We start from the raw sequence: 14,686 nt of genomic DNA on the forward strand, positions 1-14,686 counted from the left end.
AGGTGATCTGAAAGCAGTCTTTTCTGTGTCCTTCGGCGCCATTCTGATCTGATTGTACCCGCTGAACCCGTCCATGAAGGAAAACATGGCGCTTCCTGCCGTAGAATCTTTTAGTTAGTCCATGTTCAGCAGTGGGAATTCGTCTTTCGGGCAGACCCTGTTGAGATTTCTAAAATCTACGTGGCACCTTATCTGCCCGTTCTTCTTCTTCACCGGCACTATGTTGGATAATCATTGTGGATGTTGAATGGGTTTGATGAATCCTGCGGCCAACAGCTTCTATACCTCCTTGACTATCTGCCCTTTTATTTCGGTGTGGAATATTCTGGCAGGCTGGACAATTGGCTTGGCCTTTGGATCCACATTCAGCGTATGCATTACTAGCCCAGGATCCAATCCTGGCACTTCGCTATAATCCCATACAAAGACATCTATATATTCCTTCAATAGTTGTATTAATTCTAACTTTTCCATTTTTAACAACTTTGAACTAATTGAGATGGTCCTTGGTTCTTGTGCGTCGGATCCCAAGTTGACTTCCTCTAACTTCTCTTCTGCCATAACCTGTACATCCTTATCTGCCGTAACCTCCTCATCTTTTTCTCCATGACTTTCTTCTTCTGAGTCTTCTTGAGCTATGCAACACACCAGGCTTTTGTGTTGCCACTCTTGTCTGGGGCCCGCTTGTGTTTCACTCATGGGCCCCACACACCTTCATAGTTTATACACAATTCTGCCGTCAGGTCCTCGAACCTTGACACATTATGGCGTGTCATCTGGTTCTGCAACATGTGCTTCTTTTCTCTTCTTCTTTTGAGAGAGTAATTCTCTTAGATCAGGCTGTGGGTCACTTCAAATGTCTTCCCACCTAGGGACAAAGGTGCCTCTTGGTTTTGATACTGAGCTTTCCCCGGATGGTGCCCATTGGTTATAAAACATAGTTTTTACTAAATGAGCCTCCGCTTGCTCAAATGGTGATGGGTTTGCTGCTATATGTATCATCCTGCCATTCAACCTCCCTTTCACGCACTGGTGGTAGGTAGACAGCACAAGTCGGTGTTTATGCAGCCACGGTCACCCTAAGAACACATGGTATGAAACTTCCGTCTTTACCACATGAAATCGAGCTAAAGAGGCTATAGGGCCCACTTTTAACCATAGTTGAATGTGACCTGCAGTATATTCACTACCTCCTCCGAACCCAATTACTTCCATTGGGCACCTTTGGATCTTTCTTTCTGAAATTCTTGCCGCCTGTAAGGTGCTTAATGGAATAAGGTTTACCGAGGCACCCGTATCCACCAAGGCTCTCTTGATGGGGATCTGATTTATGGATGCGGCTAAGTAGAGGGGCCTCTTGTGGTCAGGGCATCCCACTTCCATATCCTCATTACTGAAAGTGATTTTAGTTTATTCTTGTAAGAGAGCTTTATCATCTGCAACTTCTGTTGACAAACATTCTACTCTTGCCCCTGAAGCAATGCTTACCAGGGCCTCTGTAACTACCTTCTGCTCTTTCGCTGTAAGGCCTAATTGGTCAAACAGATTTTTGAACTTGGAGCTCTTCTGTAGGGTGGTGATTGCTATGGCAGTTAGGGCTGGATTATCCTCCTCGTATTCCCCTAGATCTGCATAGATTACTACCACTGCCACACCCTTCCCTTTGTGGTTTGGGAGTGGATTCCTTTGAACTTCTTGCTGTGACAGCTCCAGGGTCCCTTCTTTGATCCTGCAGTGCACCAGTTTGCGGAGCGCCTAACATTCTGCGGTAGGATGTTGCACATAATTGTGCAAGCGGCAGAAGAGTGGGTCCCTCGGCTCTTCTTTTATGGGCTCCCTAGAAACTTGATTGGGCTTAAAAACTTCGTCTACTATCCACCTGTCCAAGAGCACATCTAGCTCCTTTGGGGTGCATGGTATTGGTGGAGGGGTATCGTACTCCCTCCCATCAGTTTTCCTCTTCCTTTCGCCGGTGGATGCCGCGATGGCTTGCGGGGCGTTCCTTTTGTTAGAACTTGGCCTCACCGATTAAGCGGTCTTTCTAGCCTTCTATAACAACTGTGCAAACTGGGAGATCTCCAAGTTTTCCAGAACAACTCTGTATTCCCTGATCATATTCGCCATACACATCTCCACCAATGTCTTTTCCTCACAATGGTCATAGCAATAAAGCGCTATGTCTCTGAATCGCTTGATGTACTCCATTAAATCTTCTCCGTTTCTTTGCTTGGTAGCTTGCAAAGTAGCAAGCATCAATGTTTCTTCTCCATGGAAGTACTTAGTGAAAAATACATCCACCATGTCATCCCAAGTTGGGATTGATCCTGGTTTTAGACCAATGTACCAAGTGTAGGCACAGTCATATAATGATTTAGAAAATTCCCGCAGACATAAGTCCTCGTCTGCCGCATAAGGGCCAAGAGTATCGATGAACTTGCTCACGTGCTCAACAGCACTACCCTTCCTGCCATCATATTGTGCGAAAGCACGTGGTTCATACCTTTCAGGATATGGCTTGCTAAGCACTCTTAACGAATAAGGAGGTTTCCGTGCGTAGAATCTCTCCTTGGGTGCTCTGGCCCTCTCCTGCTCTAAGAGAGCTACTACCTCGGCCATGGTGATGTAGTGTTGTCCTTCATTCTGCGAGGTGCCTTCGACTGACGTCTCCTCTTTGTCTCGCATGCTCTGGGACATGCTGGCTTCCTTTTTCCTTAATCTTTTCTGTCTTTAGCTGACGGATTTCCTTTATCATCTGCTGTTGTGAGTGTTGCAGTGCTTGCAGCACCTCAACAAAAGCATTGGTATTGTCAGCGGGATTCCTTGCCCACGGTTGGGGTCCAGCCCCCAATTCGTTGATGTTTTCTGCCTGGTTGGGCTGATGAGGCGTTGTTGGCCTCAACTCGGCCTACAACGGGACAACGCTCATGTTTCGCGTCATCTTGGATTTTGGCAGCATTTGTTTGCTAGGATCTCTATCCCTGTCTGCTTCCTAACTCCTCAGTGGAGTCACCAATTTAAATGTGGGGGCCTTTTTGCAAATGTTGGGCTGGGCTGCCTTTTGCTGGACTAGGCCCCAAATTTTTTTGGATTAGGGAGTTGGGACCGATCTAATAGCAACCCTTCTTGGTCCAGCTTGTGCAAAAACAACGCCCCCGTTTTACTAAGATTTTTATCACTTGCTCATGGCAGGCAGAGCTGTTATAATAGCTACAGCAGGCAGATATAATAAAGACAATAATAAAAGTTCTTTTACTATTCAGACAAAGGTAAATAATGGGCTTTGATAATGAATACTCATTTTATGAAATAACAACAAAGGATAAGTATTAAACAAATGGCAATAAGCTTATTAAAAGAAAAATGTCAGTTTGCTGTATCAAGTTACATTGATGGGTCTAAGTCAAGAAGGGGAACCATCTCTTCAACGCGACTAATCTCTTTGAGGGAGAAATTAACTGCTTTGAAGGGGCGGGCCTGAATAACTTTACTTAGAGAGATTCTTTGCCGCTATTAGAGAACATGGGTCGGAGAGAGAGAGGAGGATCAACCTATTTGGTGCATGCCTGCCACTCTATTCTCTCCATTTTTTGCTTTTCTTTCTATTCTCTCTCTAATTCTTTCCTTCATTTTTCTTTGTTTTTTTTATTTTTAATTTTTAATTTTATCTTTCAATGTTTTTCTTAGTTATAGTGATTCTCTCCCCCGAGGTTGCATTGCCCTGGTCGTGCACAGCAAGGGCTTTTTATATAATGCTAGTTGTGACTGACTTTTACCAATTTAGCCCTTAACCGTTTTTGTCTGGTGTGGGTTTCCTTACCGACCATTACTGATTGGTCAGTCGCCCAACCAGCACCACTTACCTGTGCTGGCCGCACCACTCCACCTCACCAGACAAAGAAGACTCTTTTGTTTGTTTGCTTGCCGTGACATTTTTACCCGCCACGGTGTAAGTACTCTCTTACTCTCTGTCTCTCATGGCATGCACGTAGTAGTTCTAACTCAGCTTTACCTCTTTTGGGTAGTATGTCATCCTAGCAAGACACTGCCTCCAAAAGAGCTTGAGCAGGAAACATGAAAATAGGTTTTCTCCCTCCCCACCGCCAGACCATGCCCTCTTACCTCTGACCCATGACCCACCACTTCCTGTATTGGCTGGGTATAGGTTGGTGGTGTCTGGGTCTTGTGCGTGCCTTACTTCCATGCTCGTCCAAAATCTGTCTGCTGCTTGCCATGGTCTGAAGATCTACCCGTACTTCCGTTTGTTTTTAAATTCTTACGATGTGGGTTGCTTTATTAATCTCTGATTCTTTATGGCTTGCTGGGCTTTGCCTGATTGTGGACTTCCTTTCCTTCGCACCCTCCTCCGTGTTCTATTGCTAGCCTTGCTATTACTTCCTGTCGTGTTATTCTGTCATGCCTGCCGTGATGTTTACTTGACCTAGGGCTACTGGGCTTCTTTGGGCTTGCTGTTCATCCCTTTTCTAATGGCCCAATAAACTCATTGGGCCTTTTATTACTTGCGGGCTCCCGTGTCCCGCTTACTTCCTTTTGGGCATCCTTGACCTGTTTACTTTCTTGGGGCATCCTTGGCCCTTTCCAGTTGTGTGCTTCCCATGAGCTTTTACTAACTCCTTGAGCTTCCTTGGCCCAAGTACTTTATACTTTATCCTTGAGACTTATGGATTCTCCATTGCCCCTTACTCTCTTTACTTACATTGCTTTGGGCCTGCTGTAATAGCTGTGGCTCCTTCTCACTTTTCTATATCCATACTGCCCATGGGTTTGCTATTTCTTTCTTTTCGGGCATTCTTAGGCCCATTTACTTCTTCAGGGTCCATTTGTTTGCTTTATGGACCCATGAGCCATTATTCCTGCCACTTGGGCTTAATGGTGTTTCCATCCCACTTTCTTCTGCTCACGTTGTTGGGCTTCCTCCTCCTGCTAGGCTTCTAAAAAAATGAGCATCTACACCAACCAAAACTGAAAATAAATGTTTAAAAAAAATGTTACAACTCTTATTGTTATCACAATACACTGTAGCACTATAGCTACAATAGTGCTTTGGTTTAGTTAGTCATTTTTTTTTTCAGTAATCGGTTTGTGTTTTTTTTTTCTTTTAAATATTGATGTAAGCTAACATTTATATTGTTATACTGACACAACAAATTTCACAATTATTGACGTGTCAATTTCTTATAAGTCGAAATAAAATAATAAAATATGAGACTGTAGCCAACTAAAACTGAAAACAAATGTTAAAAAAAAATGTTACAACACTTATTGTTATCACAATATTTTCACAATTGTTGAGATCTCAGTTTCTTATAGATCAAATAAAAAAAATGCTAAGTCCACAACATTGTAACATTAATTTCACAACAAATCATAGGTAAGCTATTATTGATGGATAGCACTGGAACTACAGTGCTTTTGGTTTATTCAACTGGCACTGTAGCTACAGTGCCTAAAGTTTTTTTTTCCCCCAATAATCGACTTGTGTTTTTTTTTTCTTTGAAATATTTATGTAAGCTGACATTTATATTGTTATACTGACATAACAAATTTCACAATATTTTCATAATTATTGACAGTGTCAATTTCTTACAAGTCAAAATAAAATAATAAAATATGAGATTGTGACTAACCACAACTGAAAATAAATGTTTTGAGAAAATTTTACAACACTTATTATTATCACAATATTTTCACAATTGTTGAGATCTCAGTTTCTTATAGATCAAATAAAAAAAATGTTAAGTCCACAACATTTTAACATTAATTTCTACCGTGCCTAAAGTTTTTTTTTCCCAGTAATCGGTTTGTGTTTTTTTTTTTCCTTTTAAATATTTATGTAAGGTGGCATATATATTGTTATACCAACACAACAAATTTCACAATATTTTTACAAATATTAAAGTATCAATTTCTTACAAGTCGAAATAAAATAATAAAATATGAGACTGTGACCAACCATAACTAAAAATAAATGTTTTGAGAATAACAATAACAATATTATCAGTTTAAAACTAATAATAACTTGTCATTTAGAATTTGTTCTAAAAATGTTATGAATGTAGTATTTTTTTCAAATAAAAAAAAATATAAATATTCTAATCCTAAAAATAAAGATATTATAAAAATATTGTGATATTTTGTTGTATTCTTAGACTTCTTTTCTAATATAGTTAAATTAAATGAGTTAAAATTCACAGTTTCATACACAAAATCTGTATTAATTTTCCCACTACTGGGTAAGCCGCGCAAGTGCAGCCTAGTATATTTCTAAGATTGAAGAAACATATCCAATGATAGTTTTGTCTGCCAGATGGCAGTAACCCATTGACCGTACTAAATTTCTTGGGCCACTCTTCGTCTATTGTCCGTTAAAGTAACAGAGACACAGAGAGAGAGAGAGAGAGAAAGTGGGAGTGGATAATCCTAGTAGCAATGGCAGGCATTTGCTCTTCTTCCACTCTCTCTTCTGTAAGGTAATTTTCATTTTCTTAAGCCCATAACTAAAACAAATTTATGACTATGCATTTCATGAGTTTTTTCTTCCTCTTTTTTTTTTTTTTTTTTCACTATAGATATCATATTTAGCTTCAGTTTATATTCCTAGAAGCTCAAGTGTAACAATGTAGAAGTTCATGTTAATGTGATTTTTAATCAATTATATTAATCATCTAGCTAGAACTTTGAGCGGAATAAATCGATTTATACGTAGCATTTCTAGTTGCCAATGGTCTTTAGGCCAAGTGGCAATCCAACTCCTTCCGGTGGTCTGATTCCGGAGTTTAATTCAGCTCTAAATATATATATTGAGATCGGCTTCAAATACACACACACACACACACATATATATATATATATATATATTGAGATCTCTCCTTTCAAGGAAATTAGTTTATGTTATTTGAATTCGCAATGACACAAATGGTTTCAGGCCAAAAATTGCTCAAAGTTGGTCAAAATAAATGGATCAGTAGTGAAGCCTTGTGAAATTGTATAAGAATGCAAAATAACTTCTTTTTTTTCTTCTTTTGATGGAATTTTCAATGAATTTACATTGTTTTTCCATGGAGTTGGCAGTGATCCACCACTTAGTTGCTGATATTAGGGGTGGGGGGGGGGGGGGGGATAGGAAATTGTCTTGTGATCTTGACTGTTTTGCTTTCAAGGAGTAACAAGTTTGACTAAACTAAGCTAATTTTTTGCTAGTCTCAAGTAAATGTGGTTTTATTCTTCCTCGGTTCACATGGAAAGTTTAAGGATTTAAATTTCTAATTTCCTCCTTTGCTTTATTTTTATTTTTCTCTTTCGAGTTTAATTATCATAAAGGCAATCTCGATATAAGGTAATGTATATAATGAACCTAAGCATTCACTTACCATAGACAATGATCAATGAGCATGGGAGTAAAGGGTCAAGGTTGTGTTTTCACTTTTCAGCAATTTTTGGACATCTCGGTTGGTAGAAACTCACAGCAGAAGGACCATACCAGGGAAACCACTTCGTCGGAGAAATGTGAACATTAAAGCAGAAGTGACTTATGTGAATGCTGATGAAGCAAAGAAACTTATAGCAGTGGAGGGATACACAATTCTGGATGTGCGGGACAGTTCTCAATATAACCGAGCTCATATAAAATCCTGTTATCATGTGCCTCTTTTTGTTGAAAACCAGGACAATGATTTTGGTAAGGCTTTCTTCGTATTAGCGTGTGGTGTTATTACATCATTTATCAATTATTATGTTCTATATATGCCTCCTTAAAATTACATGCAGTATTCAGGGTTCCGTAACATCTATGGTTTTTCTTTAGCTAGTAATTTATCGTGCAGGTACAATCATAAAGAGGACTGTGCACAACAATTTTTCGGGTTTGTTCTTTGGGCTGCCATTCACTAAACTAAATCCTGATTTCGTGCAATCTGTTAAGAGCCAATTTTCACCAGAAAGTAAACTCTTGCTTGTATGCCAGGAGGGATTGAGGTTGGTTTATAATTTGTTGATTCATGTTTAACAGTATACTCTTAAAACATATGGCTTCCATTGATCACATACCACTCTATGTAGGAGTTTGCCATTAACATCTGAAATTCCTAATCAATTGATAGTAAAACGCTCCTAATTTAGTTATTAGTTGCATGATTGAGACAACCTTTGGAGAGGCCCACCACGAATTTTGAGGCTCTGATTGAAGTTGTTCTTCTTTGTTTTTCTTCTTAGGTTAGATTGAACTATTAATAACTTCTTTTGGCTTTTATTCTTTCTTAGTGAATTCAGCCTTCTTGTGATTTATGCAAATGAACAATTTTTTTGGATTCTTTATCCAAAACCATCTAGCTACTATTGCTGTATAAGTGAAGAGAAGAATGGTCCACATTGAATGACGTGTTGGTTCTAAATTTAGAGATTGTAATGATACTATGAATATATTGTATATAATAGTGTAAAATTAATAACCCAGAGAGACTAAGAAGATAAGATTAGAATTTAGTAAACAGGCGAGGTCATTGAGTAGACTAGTGAAGATGTTAATTGAAGGTGCCAAGCAGGAGAGACGATGACTTATGACTGATGACTTAACGCTGACTGCCAGTTATGCAGAATCAAATAGGTAATGGAAGAAGAGATGATAACAAAGAGGGTACTACAAATCAAAATGATTTTAATTTTTTGTTTCCATCACTGGTTTTTAGAAACTGGGATTGATACCAGGTTAGTTCATCTGACAATACAAGACCACATCCACCCCTAAGAGCAACCTCAATTATTCAATGATCTTGATGAAGGATAGATGGAAGCTGAAGGGAATATGGAACAAAGTATTGACATGATACTTAATTTCTCATACTTTGATAGATAAGATGGCTTTAATAGGCTTGATTTCATGAAGGATTCTTTTAAAATTAGTCGAAATAATTTTGACATGGCCCAGGCAAGTATCAAACTTCAGGCGGGAGCTTCTGGTTACTCAAGGGTGAGGGGTTGCTCTCTAATAAAATAGAGGGGACCTGGCAGTGCTAAGAAATAATGAGGGATATTTTCTTACATTTGACATGTCAGGAGAGCAAAAACTGTTCATCATGAGTTGGAAACTGTAAATAAAAAGAGAAGAAGAAGAAGTGGAAAAAAGGGTATCAATAATGATGTTCATCACGAGGGAATTCAAACCCCAGATGTCTCTATTGAAAACACCAAGAAGTGCAAGTTATCCAAAAGATCATTGGCAACTCAAAAGTATGCATAGAGTTTATTCTTCAATGGTCAAATTTGACTGGAGAATGGCCTATCTTCTTTTGGTAAAAAATTTAAATTTTAGTTATCTATCTTCTTAAACATGATATACCAGTCGTTTTTTAAAATGAATTTCCCCAAGTTATGATCATTACCTTTGTTTCAAACTTTAATGTTTTGACTCATCATGCACTTTTGTTCCACTTAACTAATAATGTTTAACTGTAACAGCTTAACACAATTGCAAAATAAGTTATAGTTTCTAGTTCCATGGTATCCCCCACCCCTTCTCTTCTTCTAGGAGCTAATTAATTATCATAAAAGATATGTGGTTTTCATTTATTTTTTTCCCTTCTTTTTGAATTTTCTCTGTCATAATCCATGTTTTACGGCCGAAATTAATTGCCTCTAAAGAATAACCTATAAGAAGGAAACAAAAACAAAGAAACTTGAATTAGTTTTCAACATCTTCAGGAGAGATTACCGTAGCATATGAGTTATCAATTATTTTTTTACTTTTTTCTGCATTTTCAGTCCTGTATTTTTTTTTTTCTAATGTTATTCTAGAATAGATGTGCTGCTCATATGACTGCCAGACACTATTGTTCAATTTTTTGAATCGAAAGAGAAACCAAATTGAGTCTCCATCCTTTTGGTTCATTATTACTTCACATTAAGTTATTTTTCCCTAATCTAGAAGCCGTTTGACAGGGTTCTGTTTCCTTTTCAATGTCAAGGTCTTCTGCTGCAGCTAATCAGTTAGATCAAGCTGGTTTCCAAAGCATAGCATGCATAACATCGGGCCTTCAAAAAGTAAAACCAGGTTAAAGTTTCATTTTAATACCTTTACACTATTTTTGCAAGTTTGGAGAGAGAAAAATAGATAATACAAGGGGAAGTAAATGGTAATCCATTTCCTTTTGTGGGTGTTTTAAAAAATAAAAGGGAGGAGAGAGGGGTAAGTATTACTTCCCTAATTTGATTGTAGGGTAGAAAAGAGTGAAAAAGATAAGATATTGTATAAATTAACAATAGAGTGAACCAAGTGATATAAGTGTTTGATTAGGCATTATTGAAATTTCAATATATTCTTAAGGATTCTCCTTTCATTTTCCTCCTCTCCACCACCTCTCCCTCCTGATGCAGACATACTTTTAGTGATTCCAGCTTATATTGTATGTGTATATAAAGAGAGGAAAAAATTTCGGTCTGCAGGAACATTTGATTCTGTTGGAACCACTGAGTTGCAGGATGCAGGCAAAGCTGGGCTGGTCACAGTTCAAGGAAAGATCTCAGCTGTACTTGGAACAGTACTTGTCTGTAAGTTCTTCATAAACCTCTTGAAGCTACAATGCTTGTGTTCTTGGTCTCTTAAATATTTTCTTCTTTCCTTAATGAATTGTGCAGGTGCATACCTATTCATTACCTTCTTCCCAGAGCAAGCAGAGAAGCTGCTCCAATTTGCACCAACAAGCTAGGCTCATATATAAGAGCCTAAAATTTTGCAGTTTCTCTCATATATATATATTTTAATGAATGAGATTTTCAATTTTGGGTGGAAAGTTTGTTAATGTCTGTAACAGTCACATAATTTAATAGTAGAAATCCATTTTCAATGTTTGCCCAAGATGTTTGAATTTTTTTTTTTAAGAGGGTAGTCCTTTTTGTTTTACATAATATGGCCAAAATGTTTAATCAAATGGGAAATGGAATCGCATGAACATAGGCAACTAAAAATCCAAGGTGTCTGCCAGCTGCATGAATGTTATATTCATCTAAAAGGTAGATCGAATCCAAGTTTAACATCCTTCTCAAAAAACCAAAATAAATAAAATAAAATTCCAAGTTTAACATTGAGACTCATGGCTTGGATGATTTCGTCTAAATATATTTGCTGAATGCTGACCCGCCATAAGGTAATGCTATTATATTTATCATATACTAGCCAATATCCCACACGCATTTTGATAAATTTTATTAAAAAATATTTATGACCTATTGATTTCATGAATACTATTATGGTTAGTCACAGACTCACAGTTAACAATGTCACCTACAAACTTGTTGGTTCCTAGGTGTTTTTCTTGTATGATTTATGCTTTATATATAGATTCTATGGTGTTAATTTTTACATTTCTTATGCCACTAAAGTTTCTGTCTCCACTATTTCAACACCTATAATTTTTATGTCATTCAAAATAGCTTTTCTTCAGTTTCAGAATTGACACTATAGATAAAATTAAGGCACATTAACATTTTAATTGAAGAAAAGTTTGATTTTTAAGACCGTAATTATAATAAGATGAAAATTGAAAGAATTTGTGACAATAGATTTGTTATCCCTAAATTTTAAATATTAACTTTACCCATTAACATAGAATGTTTCTAATTACTTTCAAAGATATTTGTTTAGTCTACCTGATAGGTATGAGGATCCTCTTTTAATTGTGTTTTATCAAAAAGAATAACAACCCAAAGCCTCTATTCTATCGGTCTTTATACACCACTAATTAATTAACTATAAAAACTGCTATAATTTCATGATACGACAACACAAATAATAATGTCATAGGGACATAATAATATCATGCTTTAACCTCTCTAAAAGCAGCCAAAACACCAAAAATACTACAAATCCTTACCAACTATATATATATGCATCATATGAAAAATCAAAAATCTAAATTGACAAACAATAAGAAAAAACCAATCTAAACACATTACAATGCTACATTAGTAAAAACGTATACGTAAAATTTAAACAAAATATTTAAGATGAACATAATAGTTTGGAAATTAACATATCTCTCAAAAGGGGAACCAAATATATTATGAGAGAAATTATATTGGACAAATGTGGACAAATGAGGATTTATATTGGACAAATATGGAGAAAAATAATCATATCATGTTATGATATCTAATTTATTGAATCTCACTCTTGCAATTTTGCATTGAAGTTAGTCTTATGTTGGAAATTGAAAAGTTCTCTTAGTTCCTACATTTACTTTTTAGATCCATCCACATCAAGCCAAAGCATTTAAAGTTATAAATATATATAAATTTTTTGAATCTTGTTAATACATTTAAATAAATGTATCTACACTCAATCAATATATATATAAAAGCAAAGACCTCATGCGAGAGAGCATGAGATTCTGCCATGTGGAGCACTCTATGAATAGAATTGAGAAACCCTTAAGCCATATTAAAGATAAAAACAAATTTAAAAGTGGAGACTCTTTATTTTCTTTGATTCAATGTTTCAAGACTAATTTTTGTTACATTTTGTATTCAATGTTTTAAGACTATTATTTATTTAATTTGGTTCAATGTTTCAAGACATTTCTCTCACATACACAAAAAACTCTTTGCATTTCCATTCATCATTTTCACTTTTACTCATATACACATGTTCATAGCCTTGCATATCATCCTATCTCAAATACACTTAGCAAAAAATGATGTCATTTAGCTTTAATCTTTCAATGACACCTACATAACTCCAACGTTGCATAATTATTTGATTATAACCCGTATAAGTAGGCTATGACCAAGGAAGGGGACTTGCGTTTTTTATTCAATGACGATAGCTTACGGTTTTGATGTTGAAGTCAGATATTGTAGATTTTGTGAAGGTTATGATTCGCTTGGAGTCTTTGGGTGTTTGAGATTTTGGTTTGGGAAAGTTATAAATGTATTTTATTTTAGAACTAAAGAAAAATAAAAAGAAACATTCTAATTGATTATTTATGAAGTTAGTTTTTATTTATTTATTTACTTATTTATTTTAATTTTGTGTTAGAATTCATAATTTGTAGGTTTCTTTGTATATAGCCATAGTGGTAAAAACAAAAATCGATGGTGACTTAAAAGTATTTTTTGCTTTTTTTTTAAAAGAATACAGAAGTCCAACTAAAGTCAATTGAATTTTGATAAATGAATGTGTCTTTTGCAAATTTCTCTTTGTTTAATCATGTTCTCTTTATGATGATACTTACAGATGATTTCTTTAATTCCATTGAGATTATTAATTGGGTGTTTATGATCAAGGTCTCCATATTTGGTTACAGATGATTTCCTTAATTCCATTGAGATAAATAATTGGGTGTTTATGATCAAGGTCTTCATATTTGGTTGTGAGAATAGAGTGATTAAGAAAGTGTTTGGTAGGTAGCTTAAATTTATGTAATTTTATAATATATTTTATATTTTGAATTCTTATTTATAGATTTCAAAATCATTTAATCAGTTTAAAAAATAAAATCTACCTTTAATGGTAAATATTATAATATATTATAATCTTACAATGTTATACAATTTTTTAAAATAAATTATGAATTAAAAAAAATAATCAAGTTTCAAAGTATTTAACAATATTGTGGGCAAACATAAATATTATACAACAAAATAAATATTAAGTTTTATATGTAGATTTTAATATACATAAAAATGATTTCAAATGAAATTGTAAAGTAGTTCGCGTATCGCGCGAGATACCATCTAGTTACTTAATAATTTGACATAAATTCTAAATTGGATGAGGTATAAGTCTAAATCAAAAGAATTTCATACAATGTGCCACTTGGCAGAACTTTATACTCATGTGAGAGGACTTTGCTTTATATATATATATATATATAGGTTTGTTGAATGCTGCTTCACCACACTCTTTGGGGGGAAGATTATAAATCTGCACCCAGAATGAAGCCTCAGTCATCTGTCTTGATTGTGCATGGATATCAAATCAAGCAAGAGCACTAGATTCTTGCCGAAGGACGAAGGTCCTCCCTGTTTGACCCTCTAATTTTCCGTCTAATCATTGAATATGAACAAGAATAAGCTCATCGTTCCCAGCTCTCATGTCCTTACTCCTTTTACTGCTTTCCAATTTCCACATGTTATATAGGGTAGCTTTCCATGCCTCTGCATTGAAACATTTAGCTGTGAGCAAACTGCCTACCAGACATGATTCTTCTAGGCATGAATGTCACCAGGTTTTCATCCACCTCTTTCTTTCTCTATATCTTATGTCAACTTCATCCTCTGTCACGAGTTTTAACATATTCTTTTACTTCTTTCTTTCCATTTAATTTAAAAAAAAAAAAAAATCCTTTGTCCTTGTTGCTAAGTGAAGTCAATGAGGATCATAGTCATTACCCAAATGCACCATGCAATTACCACTTTAGTGAGATGTAAAAGTTAATTGGGTAAAAAAAAAAAATCTTTTTACTTTTTATACCCTATTAACTTTTTTGTTTCACATAAAAGTGGTAATTGTATGCTGCTATTGCAAAGTGATAATTGTATGCTGCTATTGCACGATATTTGTATCGAATTGGCAAACCCCATGCGTGGTTTCTACTGAGGAAATTGTGATATGTTAACCTAAAAAGTATAATCATTTGAAGTTCATCAAACAACAATGCCATATAAAACATAATCA

General features: G+C 35.7%; 1 protein-coding gene across 1 annotated transcript; it reads left to right on the plus strand.

The window, feature by feature from the left end:
- The first annotated feature begins 6,332 nt into the window (after window positions 1–6,332).
- Window positions 6,333–10,867, plus strand: LOC142609329 (rhodanese-like domain-containing protein 9, chloroplastic). Its single transcript, XM_075780899.1, has 6 exons — window positions 6,333–6,488; window positions 7,449–7,696; window positions 7,842–7,992; window positions 9,978–10,063; window positions 10,456–10,560; window positions 10,648–10,867. The coding sequence occupies exons 1-6, from the start codon at window positions 6,448–6,450 to the stop codon at window positions 10,716–10,718; spliced, it is 702 nt and encodes a 233-aa protein (XP_075637014.1). The 5' UTR covers window positions 6,333–6,447; the 3' UTR covers window positions 10,719–10,867.
- Window positions 10,868–14,686: the final 3,819 nt, after the last annotated feature.

The sequence above is a fragment of the Castanea sativa genome, chromosome 9, assembly GCF_040712315.1.
Source record: "Castanea sativa cultivar Marrone di Chiusa Pesio chromosome 9, ASM4071231v1".
Classification (NCBI taxonomy): Eukaryota; Viridiplantae; Streptophyta; class Magnoliopsida; order Fagales; family Fagaceae; genus Castanea; species Castanea sativa.